At 38.4% G+C, this 14,137-nt stretch overlaps 1 protein-coding gene across 2 annotated transcripts in view; it reads left to right on the forward strand.

Moving 5' to 3' along the window:
• The window catches only part of LOC306882485 (echinoderm microtubule-associated protein-like 4), a 97,576-nt gene that overhangs the window by 45,621 nt on the left and 37,818 nt on the right, over nt 1–14,137 (forward strand). For both annotated transcript variants that reach the window (XM_079437138.1, XM_079437137.1), the window contains exon 2: nt 6,968–7,150. In XM_079437138.1, the coding sequence (XP_079293264.1) occupies nt 6,968–7,150 (183 nt within the window). The remainder of the gene's footprint in view (nt 1–6,967; nt 7,151–14,137) is intronic.

A 14,137-nucleotide genomic window follows, 5' to 3' on the forward strand; every position in this document is an offset into this window, starting at 1 on the left:
ATCAATCACTGCTAGCGAATGTTGGGTTTGTGTACAACTAGAGCCTGAATGCGGCTGATTGCACCACTGAGTCTTATCTCGGCTGTAAATCAGCCATCTAATGCTGAGGACTTCCTCCATAGACCTCCAGTTAAAATGAACCACGCCAAAAACAAGTCTTGTGAGCATGCAATCTGGCCACATGCCATGGGATTGTACCGCATCGAGTCTAGGATCTCACTGGAGTTGTGTGTATGAGCGTATGTTGGTCCGAGTTTGGAAGGTTTGCTTATCTTCTATATGAGATAATTTGGTTGCATTTTGAGGTGATGTGTGTTAGGTTGGAGGTGTGTGTGCATTTAGGTGTACGTGCTGAAGGGGTGGGGGAGAAAACTAAGGAATTTGATGTGCTATTGTGAAATATGACATGTGCGTAGGCCTTCCTTCCTCTTACCCAGCAAGGAATTATGGGTAGAAATGTGGAAGAGGCCATTGATATATTCGGTGGAGGTTATCTTGTGATACTCCGTCACCTTCCAACCCTCCCTTTCTCTTTCTATTTAGCACGCTCCCTCTGCCCTTGGTTTTTCCGTACACACTGCCAATATCAAGCAACCTCCCAAAGCGATTTCCTCTCAAAGAAATGCATTGTATTATAAACGTTTGCCCTCTCCATGTTTCCGTGGTCTGCTGAGATAAGACGGTTTGAGAGGAAGGACCTGCAGACAGGGAGGAAACTGCGGGCAGAGAAAGCAAATGAAATATTGCAGCCGTTTCGCAGCCCTCCAGAGATTGGATTTTATTGACTACGTCCTGCAACCTTGAGATGTTTGATTTTAGTTTATTGGTCAATTTTTTACTAAGATAAAACAGTTGAGCGACATTGGTGTGTATGGACTTGTGTCTGGTGTATGCACCCCAGTGGAGTCTTTTGTGGTAACTTGGGAATGTTCATTTGTGTTCGGGTTCCTTAGTTCACCGGCTCTAGTTTTATTCATTGAGGGATAATTTGCATCATATTATCAAAAGTTTGGTGGATTTTTACAGTTAAAAAAACCTCTATTCTCTTTTGATAATAGTGTAGCGTTATATGAAACGCAGCTCACACAGAAATCACTTTCAAGCAGCTTTCTGTTAGTCCTGTTGCAAAATCTGTGTAGGGAAACCTTTCACCCTCCACAAAGTTCTCAGTTGTGTGAATTTATATAGAAATGACTGGATTTCGTGAGCAAAAATTCAGCAAAAAATGCATTTGTTCGCAAATCTTTTGAGTTCTCTATCAAAAGTTTAGCTTTCTCCCTAAAACCTTTGCATTTGCTTGCAAAAGAATTGGAATGTATAAAGATTCTATCTCCATCATCAGCTTTGGATTCATTTGTCAGGGGAATGCAAAACTTTGTGAGAAAATGACAAGCTTGCTTAAAGGAATAGTTCACCCAAAAATGAAAATTACTCCATGATTTAGCCAACTCACCCTCAAGCCATCCTAGGTGTAGCTATATAACTTTCTTCTTCAAAGCCATTCTCGTGAACACATACATCAGTTAGCAGAAACTAGAGATTACAGTTAATAAAGTTTTAAATATGGATATTTTTCTAATACAAATGCATCGATTCGCTTCAGAAGGCATTAATTAACCCCCCAAAGCCTTATGGAGTACTTTTTATGATGGATGGATACACTTTTTTGGGATTCAAAATCTCGACCCCCATTAACTGCCATTATAAAGCTTGGAAGAGCCAAGACATTTTTTTTAATATACCTCCGAATGTATTTGTCTGAAAGAAGAAAGTCAATGGCTTGAGGGTGAGTAAATCATGGGTAATTATTATTTTTTGGCTGAACTGTCCCTTTCTCACTTTGTAGCATTAGATTTGCATTGCCAGTCCTACCCCATATTAGTGCCTCAGGTTTGATCTTCTACAGAAGAATTCTTCAAACTGTAAGCGCCATGTTTGGCTGCTTTGCCTCAGAAAGAGCCCAACTTATAGAAAGCCTTGGTGGTCACACTGTTACTGGCTTTATGATCTGATGTACATCTGGAGAGAGGAATTCACTAATAACTCTGCTTCCTGATTATATTGTTTATGTGCGCACGCTGTCTTCAATCTAGCATCACTAAAGGAAATGCAAATGCAGGTAATGTTATGAACATAAACTCAAAAGTATTGCCCAATAATTTAATGAATTACTGCTGCTGTGATCAATCAAAAAGCACACAATTTTTACATTAAATTCAGTTTTACCCCCAGCTTCTCACGGGTGATATAGCATCAGATATTCACCCCTGATTATTCTTTGAAATGCTGCCATAATCTGGCCTTCAGATGTCAAGACTTTAAAAAGGAAATAAAGCAAATAGCACAACTATGAAGGTGATTCATTTTTAATAGTAGTATTCGTGATCCACAGAGGCAGGAATGAGAGGTTTGATATGCAACTCTGACAGACTAAGTATCGATCAGTAGTTTTGCGCTCACTTGGCGTCTGACTCATGACAGCCGATGGCTTGGACGGCTTCAGGAGGTTGATTGCGGTTGAATCGTTTCGCTCTCCATTGCTGCATTTGCCAGATCTTTGTGCTAACAGCTAACTGTAAAGTGGGTTAGCTCAGCTGTTGGCCTAGTGTCTAGCTAATGTACTTGACTTCATGTCTAATAATGGACTCTGGGTTAGAGTGCACAGAGGGTCCCTTTGTTGGCTTGTTTGACGTGTTTTGTTTGGGTATTTACCCACTGATTTCCTGTTAGTAGGTTGTGGGTTGGTCTGTGTGAGTGTGTGCCAGGGCATTCCTGAACCTCCTCCCTGTCTCCACATGGAGCTCCGCAGTGACCTAAAGGCTGCAGGCACCCTTATCATTAGTGCTATGTAGAGAATTTGCTGAATTATTATTATTTTTTTTTCAAGAGCTGGATGTGCGGTGTGGTAATAAGCTTCTTGTATTTGTGCCCATGTGTTTTGTTTGTGAATTCTGTGTGGGTTAGAGTGTGAGTACTTCCAGTGATTTATTAGTGGTGTAAAAATGTCCCATGGTTTGGTTTCATGCTTGGATCGGAGATGTGTTAGTGTGTGAGAGTTTGAGTTGTTATATGGTATTTTATGCCCCTTAAGCTAGCTAACCGCAGCTCAGAATGCAAGGCCTCTTCGATCAGGGAAGCAGTCCAGCAATCAAAATCCCAACCACAGTAACGCCTGGCAGCTGACTGCAGCGCTGCAGCACCATCCAATGCCCCCCATCCAGAACCCAACACTAAAGGCCTCTAATGCACTGCAGCACCAGTAATACTGTTAACCTTCTGCTGTGAAGAAAAGCACTTAGAAATGAAAAATCTCCCCTTATGTCGTTCCAAAAAACTTTATTTCTTCTGTGAAACATAAAAGAAGATAATTTAAGAAATATAACTCAATAGTTTTCTTAATACACTAAAAGTCAAAACTGTTTAGTTTACCAGCATTCTTCAAAATATATTTTCCTCCACAGAAGAAAGTTTTAAGCATGAGGGTGAGGTAGGTTTAGATATCGAGAACCACTTTCATTTTAGAATTGGTTCCAAATGTCCAAGAACTGTGGATTTGATAAGACACATGTATTTCAGTTCCTCTTATTGATACATGTGTGTGCACTTTATTGTTTTAAACTATGCAAGTGCAAGAAGATGTGAAAGAGAAGTCAATTGGGCACTCTTACTCTGCTTTTTTGTGCTGCACACACATCAAAAACACGCACTCAAAAACGCCTGTCATATAGTACAGAAATAAACAGCTCTCTTTTGCGCTTGAACAATTACACAATTTTATTAAATGTTTTATTAAATTGTCAAAATAACCTCATAAATACAGTCAGTCTTGTCTTTAGTGAACATAAACAGTTCAGAAAAAAATGCATGTGTATCAGTATATTGGATCCGTGCATTAGGTCTTAAAGTGACAACAGCCTACACCTGCTGCTGTCTGTGCAATTAATGTTCATTTAAGAACAAAAGGAAAATCACTCACTGATCTTGACTGAATAACTTGTAACCTAAGGATTAATCTGTTTTATTTATAAAAGTAAAACTATGCAGTGTTATTTTACATTGGATTACATTTTTTTTTTGTTTTAAGATGGGTGGCATCTGGCGTTAAAGTTCCGTACTGTCACCTACTGTGTTGGATTATGTACGATTTTATCAAATGTGTAATAATATCTTGATGTATATGTACAGTTGTGGTCAGAATTATTGGAACCCTTGGTAAATATGATCAAAGAAGACTGTGAAAATTAACCTGCTTTGTTAATCCTTTTGATCTTTTATTTAAAAAATTCACAAAAAGCTAACCTTTCATTGGATAATAAGAATTTAAAATGGGGGGAAATATCATTATGAAATAAATGTTTTTCTCAAACACACGTTGGACACAATTATTGGCACCCCTAGAAATTCTTAAGAGTAAAATATCTCTGAAGTATACTCCCATTCATATTCACAATTTTGAGCACTCTAGGGTGATTATGAACATGAAATTATCCAGCCATGGCTTCCTGTTTCACAGAAATATAAATAGGAGGGAAAACAAAGCCCAAATTCCCTTAATCATCCATCACAATGAGAAAAAACAAAGAATATATTTCTGATGTGCAGCAAAAGATAATTGAGCTTCACAAATTAATGAAGTGGCTTTAAGAAAAGAGCTAGAGCAGTGAAAATCCCCATTTCCACCATCAGGGCAATAATTAAGAATTTCCAATCAACAGAAAATGTAATGAAACTGCCTGGAAGAGGACGTGTGTCTATATCGTCCTAATGCACGGTGAGAAGGAGAGTTTGAGTGGCTAAAGACTCTTCAAGGACCACAGCTGGAGAATTGCAGAAAATAGTTGAGTCTCGGGGTCAGAAAACCTTAAAAAAAATTGTCAAACAGCCCCTACATCACCACATGTTGTTTGGGAGGGTATCAAGAACAATTATCCTAGCTCATCCAAAAACAAACTCCAGCATATTCAGTTATCAGACAGGACTGGAACTTCAAATGGGACTGGCTTCTATGGTCAGATGAAACTAAAAAATGAGCTTTTTAGCAGCAAACACTCAAGATAGGTTTGGTGAACACAGGGTTAAAAAATACCTCATGTACAATGAAATATACTGCTGTATTTTTGATGTTGTGTTTCTGCTGGAGGTCCTGGACATCTTGTTTAGACACATGGCATCATGGATTCTATCAAATACCAACAGATAAAAAATCAATAAGTGACTGATTCTATTAGAAATCTTATAATGGGCCATGTTTGGATCTTCCAACCGTACAATAATCCAAACACAAACCTCAAAAACAACACAAAAATGGGTCACTGAGCACAAAACCAAGCTTCTGCTGGCCATTCCAGTCCTCTGACCTGAACCCTGTAGAAAATGAGTGAGGTGAACTGAAGAAAAGAAGCACCGTCATGGAGCTGTGAATCTAAAGGATCTGGAGTGATTCTGGATGAAGGAATGGTCTCTGATCTCTTGTCAGGTGTTCTCTAACCTCATCAGGCTTTATAGGAGAAAATGTAGAGCTGATAAACTGGCAAATGGAGGTTTCAAAAAGTATTGAATAAAAGGTGCCGTTAATTGTGACCAATGTGTATCAGAGAAAAACATTTATTTCATAATGATATTTCCCCCCATTTTAAATTCTTATTATCCAATGAAAGGTTAGCTTTTTGTGATTTTTTTTTTTAAATAAAAGATCAAAAGGATTAACAAAGCAGGTTAATTTTCACAGTCTTCTTTGATCATATTTACCAAGGGTTCCAATAATTCTGACCACAACTGTATATATGTATTTTATTTTATTTTATTTATTTTTTTTAATGCCCCATTTCCAGACAGACAAAACAAAAACACGGTTTATTAAAAGGATATTTCACCCAAAAATGAAATGATGTAATTAATTAACCACTGATGTCACATGGACTATTTTAACTTTTTGAACATGTTAGTTGCGCTGCTGTCTATGGAGGCTCAGAAAGCTCTCGGATTTCAGCAAAAATAACTTAATTTGTGTTCTGAAGATGAACGAAGGTCTTACTTATCCCATTAAGCCTAGCTCACACTAGAGGACCGACTCTTCTCGTTCTGTCGTGTTTGACTGCTAGTTCATGTCTGTACTTCTCAAAGTGGACAAAATTCACTTTTAACAAATATTTGCTTATAAAATATACAATTTAAATATAACATTTTCAATTAAATGTACTTTCTTTTTGCGACATCAAATATTGATAACACGTCCCTGCTCTCTAATGTCACCTGTTTCTGATCAGCAGTAACAAGTAGCGAATCATGGTTCATGGTTCTGAAATCCAGCCTACCTGTAATAGCAGCAGCCAATGAAATTGCTCGAGGAAAGAGCCAAGACTTAATACATACAATGCCTTTGCTTACCACCGATTCCATCTGTAACTGATAAGCTGTGCTGCCCACGTCTCCCACTGTCTCATTCATATATTTTTTTGCCTCTTTCCTTATTTTTCCGCTTTGTGAATAAACACCCCCAAGCCCATTCTCCATGTTGTTTGTTGACAGTGGTGTCTGGTGCTCTTCAAGATTGGGAAAGCACAGATGTCACTTATCAATGGGAAATGTGCTTTGAAGAACGGCTACAGTGGTGCTCTATATGAACAGTTTGTCCACTGATGCTCTATGGATATATTCATCCACACAACAGAGAATTAACGCTACAGTATGTGTGTCCTGTGGAATAGTTTACACTTTTATTTGCTGAAAATATGTAAAATGGCATTTTGATTTCAATGTTTTGCTACAGGAGCTACACACACACACACACACACAATATGTTAATTAACATGTCTTTAATTCTTTTAATAATTTTAATGTTAATAATTTATAAGATTGACAATGATATTGTTGCCCAAAGAAGAGAAAATATATCTGACAAGACTTCTATATTGTGCATTTGTACTATATGATGAGAGAGTCATCTTTATCTCTCTTTCTCTGGCAGATGACAGCATCTCTGCAGCGAGCACATCAGACGTGCAGGACCGCCTGTCCTCTCTGGAGCTGCGGGTGCAGCAGCAGGAGGATGAGCTGACGGTGATGAAGGCCGCGCTGGCAGACGTGCTCAGACGTCTGGCTCAGTCGGAAGACTCCGCGGCCGCTGCCAAAAAACAGCAAAGCAGCAAAGGTAACCTAGCACTGCCGTGTGTGTGTGCTTCTTTGCCTCCAGTGATCCTCACACTGTTTACATGGAGGAAGTGTAGAAGTGCAGCCAGACCAGGATCTGTTAACAGTTTCAATCCAGCCTTGACTCACGGTGCTGAACGTTTCCATTTGAATAGCAGCTGTGTCTGTGTGTGTGTGTGTGTGTGTGTGTGTGAGCGTGTGATCTTGGGGGCTGCTTGAGGGAAGGCATTTTAATATTTGACCATTAAAACTGACTTCACTTTGTTCTCCATTTAACACACCGTATAAAACACACTGGCTGCCTCGCGCACTGTTTCTCTCGCTCTCACGCACACACGTATACAACTTGTGTATATATAAACTTTATGCAGCTTAAAGGTTTTTTTATGTTAAAATACTTTCTCCTTTCCTAGTTTAATATGTAAAGACTAAGGATGACTTGCGAAGAGTGTAAACAGTGTGGCGCTGAACAAAATATTGCTCTGTTTGTTTGAGCAGCCCAGCATGTTGATAGCTTACTCAGCCAATGACGTTTTGGGCGGACTACCTATTAATCTACTATTAACCACAGGTTTTAGAAATATTTAGAGAAACAGTAAATGTTTCTTGTTCCATTAATGTTTAAGAAAGTAGTATTGCGCATAGCTGTCCCATGACCTCGTCACGTTGATTCCCAGTTATCATATTGTTAATAAGAACATTATTATATTATTTAATTTTGTGTAAAATATCCCCTTTTATATTAGAAAAGGTGTGTTTAAAATAAAGAATACTTTCTGTGCATATATGTCACGTCAATTTGCATTGCATTGTGGGATGCGATATCTTATGTAGTATTTCCTGCTGTATATTGCATGTAATGGCAAATATAGCTGGTCATTCAGGTATTTTTTTGAATAAGGAAAATGTTCATACTGTGTACAAGTTGTTTTAACAGAAAAAAACTGGCAGCTGTGGTTGCCAGAATAATTCAATAGAAATAAAACAAAAATGTAAACATCTTTACGAAGCTACTTGTAATTTTTTTAATTTACAAATAATTAATAATAATAATAATATAGAATGGTATATATATGTGTGTGTAAAATATAATTTAACAATATAAGATGCAACATAAAAATCCTATTGTGCATTACTGATAACATAAACTATTACGAAACAATAATTTGAACAAAATACGGAAAAAAAAAGTCTTACAGGGAATTCCGGGAACATAAGTTTATGCTTTTTCATTGTAAGTTATACTTTCTTTCTTTTTTACTTCCAAAAATTGTATATTTAACTCTTATTTTACTATAAGAGTTATATTGTGGGGAAGTCGTGGCCTAATGGTTAGAGAGTCGGACTCGTAATCCAAAGGTTGCGGGTTCGAGTCTCAGGCCGGCAGGGATTGTAGGTGGGGGGAGTGAATGTCCAGCGCTCTCTCCACCCTCAATACCACGACTGAGGTGCCCTTGAGCAAGGCACCGAACCCCCAACAGCTCCCCGGGCGCTGCAGCATAAATGGCTGCCCACTGCTCCGGGTGTATGTTCACGGTGTGTGTGTGTTCACTGCTGTGTGTGTGCACGGTGTGTGTGTGTTCACTGCTGTGTGTGTGCACGTTGGATGGGTTAAATGCAGAGCACGAATTCCGAGTATGGGTCACCATACTTGGCTGAATGTCACTTCACTCACTTTTTTTAAAATTAAGTTAAGAATACTCAAAACATTTGAGGAAACTTTTGCCTCAAAACATTTGAGTATACAAACTCAGTTGTTTTTTTTTTTAAGTTAGTAGAGCTTAAATTAAAAGATAAGTGGGGCGAGAGCCATGGGAGCCAAGCCAAGCCTTGTTTCCATGATCCCACCCCACTTATCACAATGATAATTATATACAACTTGCTTCCATAAACGTCACATTCATCCCAATCTTTCTCTTTTCATTCATATTTAAGTGCTGGTTAGCAAAAGCACACCAGCACGCACTGATGTAGTTAACAAAAAGACTCTCACTATGCACTTGCATGTAAATAGTCAAACAACATGCAGTATATGTAATCTTTTGCTCTCCATCCTAAACCTAACCAAAGGTTAAACTTTTCACCACAATGGTAACACTACAAAACCAACATAACAGAAACCTATGTAAATCCTAACATAACACAACATTTAAGTACTAACTTCTGTCTCCCTATGTTAATCTTGCACAAAAACACAAAATAACACTTAATTTCAACATTTATTTTCCTTGTTGTCTGATGCAAAGCATGCTGGGAACTAGAAAACTTAATCATTTTAATGGGGTCATATGATGCGTCTTCCTTTCTCTTTGGAGTGTTACAAGCTGATTGTCCATAGATAAGATCCCTGAAGTTGCAAAGACTAAAGTCTCAAAACCAAAGAGATATTCTTTATAAAGTTAAGACTTGTCCACGCCCCCCTAAAACGGCTCATTCAAACACGCCCCCACATGTCTACGTCACGATGTGGGGAGATTTTCATAACACCGCCCAAATGTATACACAATGAAAGAAGGCGGAACTATTATTCTCGCTGTAGTATTGTTGCTGCCGCCTGCACCATGTCCTGGAGATGCTGTGTTTTGTTGTGAAAGCGAAACTACTTTGTTTGGGCTTCCAAAAGAGGACACAACTAGAAATCAGTGATTAAGTTCTATTTAATCGCAAGCGGGTTTGCGATTGTTTACATTAGCTATTAATTCTTTGTCATGATTTTTCTGTTGCTGGACAACACACGTGCAGCAACTCTGACCGCCCTCTTACGCTCATAAGAGGACAGGAGAGATTGAAGAGCTGGAAAATCTGGCACTGTTCTCCTCATCCATTCACTGGCCGCTGGTTTCCCTTTCCCTGTGGGATCTGTATACGGATGGCAGTACTGTGTCCCGGAGAGCGCTTTCATACTAGCAGTGTGTTTCAGTGACGCCTCCCGCCCATCCACGACGCGACCAAAGGTGCGTCACACTAGACCTCCTGTTCCATTCACTCCCATTCACAAGTAATTCTTACCATTTTGCAAAGATTGCTGGGTTGGATTTCCATTTGTATGTCAGATGATAGGCTTTGGAAAAAATAGACTTGAGTAATTATACGTATTAGTGTACAAATGTCTCCAAAATAGACCAATAGACAGACTAATGAATGTTTTACTCAATACAAGCAATAACAAAGAGCAGTTTGATCACAATTAAATATTTTTCAGCAGAACAAACCTAGAAAGATTAATATTCATTATTAAAATTTCCATGACTTTAGAAGATTTTTCTCAGACTTTTCCAGGCCTGAATTTCACTGTTATTTCTGTGTTTTTGATTACTAAAAATTATTACATTTTTGGAATAGAGAGCATTGTTAATTTAAAATTTTTTATAAGTATTTTAACGTGTATCTTAAATATTATTACTGTTTATTTTAAGTCTAGTGTGACACAGCTTAATGTGTGTGTTCAGACATTTGATCTGCTCTGTGTAAAGGAGCCGGTCATGTGACAGACACAGGACACGAGGACTGCAGGGGGTGCTTGATTTTTTTGCCTTTAAAAACATACAGGGCTGGGCCTAGAAATAAATGTACCAAATGAAAAGGAAAAGAAAGCAAGAAACAACAATTCTCAGGCAGTGAGCAATGAAAATGGGCAAAACGAAACCAAGCCTCTAAACAAAATAGAAATTCAAGCCCTGAACGGCAATCGCCAGACAAAACCATCAGAAAGAAGGCCAACCTCTGACTCAACACAGAACACAACTTGGACAGCTACACTGCTCATTTTTTATTGTGACGGTTTTCCACATTTTACAGTAATAGTCATCAAAACTGGAAGCTAATAGCCAAAACAAACCTCAAAATAGTGATATTATTTATTATAAGCATGCAGACTCCGTCCTTACTAAAAATATGTGTCTTAAGATGAAGGTCAGATCATCCTTCCTGAATCCTGACTGATCTTTTATTTATTTTTTGAAATGTATCAGTCTCCAATTGAATGTCTGCTTTTCAGACTTCATCTATTTGAATTCAACAATTACGTTGGATCTCAAAATAGCTTCATGTTTAAGCTAGTCGAGACTGGATTTCACCAATAAAAAGAATGTGAAGCAGTTCCAACCTAATCCTGCAGTCCAAATATTTTATCTTTGTTTTATACACTACCGTCAAAAGCTTGGGATCAGAAAGATTTTTTTAAATAAATTAATACTTTTATTTAGCATGGATGCATTAAATTGATTGGAAATGACAGTAAAGACATTTGTAATCAGTAAAACAGTTTTTTACATTGAAAATAAGAAGAAATGTGATTATAATATGTGACACTGAACAGTGGAGTAATGGTACTGAAAATTCAGCTTTGCCATCATTTATTCAGAGTATATTAAAGTGCCCCTATTATTGATTCATTCAGCTCCAAGTGAATGAATACATCCTGCAAAGTAACAGGAACACTCCACTTTTTTTGGAAATAGGCTCATTTTGCAACTCCCCAAGAGTTAAACAGTTGAGTTTTACCATTTTGGAATCCATTCAGCCGATCTCTGGGTCTGGCGGTAGCACTTTTAGCTTAGCTTAGCATAGATCATTGAATCCGTTTAGACCATTAGCATCTCGCTCCAAAATGACCAAAGAGTTTCAATATTTTTCCTAATTAAAACTTGACTCTTCTGTAGTTACATCGTGCACTAAGACTGACGGAAAATGAAAAGTTGTGATTTTCTAGGCCGATATGGCTAGGAACTATACTCTCATTCCGGCGTAATAATCAAGGACCTGGGTGCAGCAGACGCAATGATATTACACAGTAGGGCTGTATACCTTGGAGAACCTGGCGATACGATACATACCTCGATACACAGGTCACGATTCGATACGTACCTCGATACAGAGCTGTCTCGATACGATTTGATACAATGTGACACGATTCGATACGATTCAATAAAAATACATGGGCCAGAGCCAATTAGTTAATGCTGAACACATTTACTCAACAAACAGAACTCTGCATTTTTCTTCAATTTAATGAAGACAAAAGTGCATTATAACAAAGTGCATTTTGCTTAAATATTTGCAACTTTAAGTGCTCTGATTAATTGTACACAAATTGTATTAATCTGGAAATTACCACAAGTCAACATTTAACTTTCCAAGGGTACAGTCTGAGCTCACACAAGCACACAATCTTCTTCTTATTATTCTTAACTTCTTATTAAATCTTCTTATAATTCTTTTTTGTGACACCATGTACTGCCATAACATATTTCACTATGAAATCACTTAAAGGTGCCATAGAATGCATTGATACAGTATTTTAAATTGTTCTCTGATATCTACACAGAAGGTATGTGTCTTAAGTAAGGGCAAAAAATCTCCAGAAACGATTTTACATGTCCATTTACAACCCTAGGATTTCTCCCTAGAATGAAACGGTCTGTTATTGGCTTATTTGGCAGGGTCATGAATAATAATGAGCTCTGCTCTGATTGGCTGTTTCACAGTACGGCTCATCAGCAAGAAGGAAGCACAGGGAGGAAAATATATATTTAAATACTTTCTCTCGCAGTTATATCGTCGGGTAATTATACTGTATATAAAACGCGGGCATCAGGGAGCCGTTATTAATATGCGAGGCATTGAAACTGCTTTTGAACGATCCATCGATCGCGTTATAGTTTCACTTTCAAGAGACGCGATCACACAAACTATGTTTACATTATGGAGCAACAGTACTTACCACACATTTCACAAGATCAGATGCTTGTCAGTGGTGCTCAGGATCTGTAAGTCATTCGCCATCATCCTCATCTCTCCTTACTGAGAGTGAAATCTTATGTACTGTCACAGGCTACCGCTAGCAAGGAGCTAACCATGTCCCTTTAGTGGCTCGCGTTATTTGCTTTCTGTGCCTTTCTGAATACAGACACCAACCCATCCCTGCACTTCACACCCCGTGCACGGCCTGGGACATAAAATTTATTTTGTTATTTTCGCTGTTGTCCGCGCTTGTTTATTTACAATACCTGCAGAGCTTCTGATGGTTCGGCCGGCTTAGAACAAGGGCGGGTTTATGCAAATGTTGGGGGCGTAGTGATCCCGACTGTTGCGTCACAGTCGGTGTTATGTTCTGATTCGCCTGTTTTTCAGTGGTCTTTTTTAATCACGAGATTTACATATGAAGGAGAAAACTATGGTGTTTGAGGCTCACTGTATGTCATTTCCATGTACAGAACTGTTATTATTTAAATATGCCAGGGTAAAGACAGTTTTTCATTCTATGGCACCTTTAAATGCTACATCTTGCTTTAACATTTTCCATGAGTTTTTTTGAAACTCGCGGGCGCCGCTGCGCCCCCTAATGGCTGGGCGGAGTATCGATACTAAGGGCTAGAATATCGATACTGTATCTTTTTTTATTATATCGGTATGTATCTAAGAATCGATATTTTGAGCACACCCCTATTACACAGCGCCTGAAAGTAGTCCCCAGCTAGGTAACTAGTTATGATATAGCTGGGGACTACTTTGAGGCACTGCATAATATCATTGTGTGTCATATGGTGGTTGCTAGTTCTCACTTTTCACATTTTCAGTCCCTGAATGAAACCACATTTTCTTTCCACTGCCCATATTTACTCACTGCGCCCATTATGACCCATTTTTCTCACTTTTATTCCTCCATTACTCTTTCATTCTCACCATGATCATTTGAGTTTCAAGGCTGACTCACTGCTCCTATAACATTCAATCCCCCTATCTATTCCCCCTCATTTCCCATAATCCCCCACACACTTGTATCTTTCCCCAAACTCTTAGTCTTTCCACTCAAGTCCTCTCCCAAACCTCAGTTTATCCTTAATCAGCTGCTCTCTGGACAATATCTGTGAAAGGGCTCAATTCACTAAGGAAAAGAGAAGCGCTGGTTCCTCTCAAACTGCTTTTCTCAGTTACAGATGAATGCTATGATTGATTTATTGTTTTTGTGATTAATCTGATCCCTCAT

Source organism: Barbus barbus (assembly GCF_936440315.1).
Source record: "Barbus barbus genome assembly, chromosome: 16".
NCBI classification, from domain to species: Eukaryota; Metazoa; Chordata; class Actinopteri; order Cypriniformes; family Cyprinidae; genus Barbus; species Barbus barbus.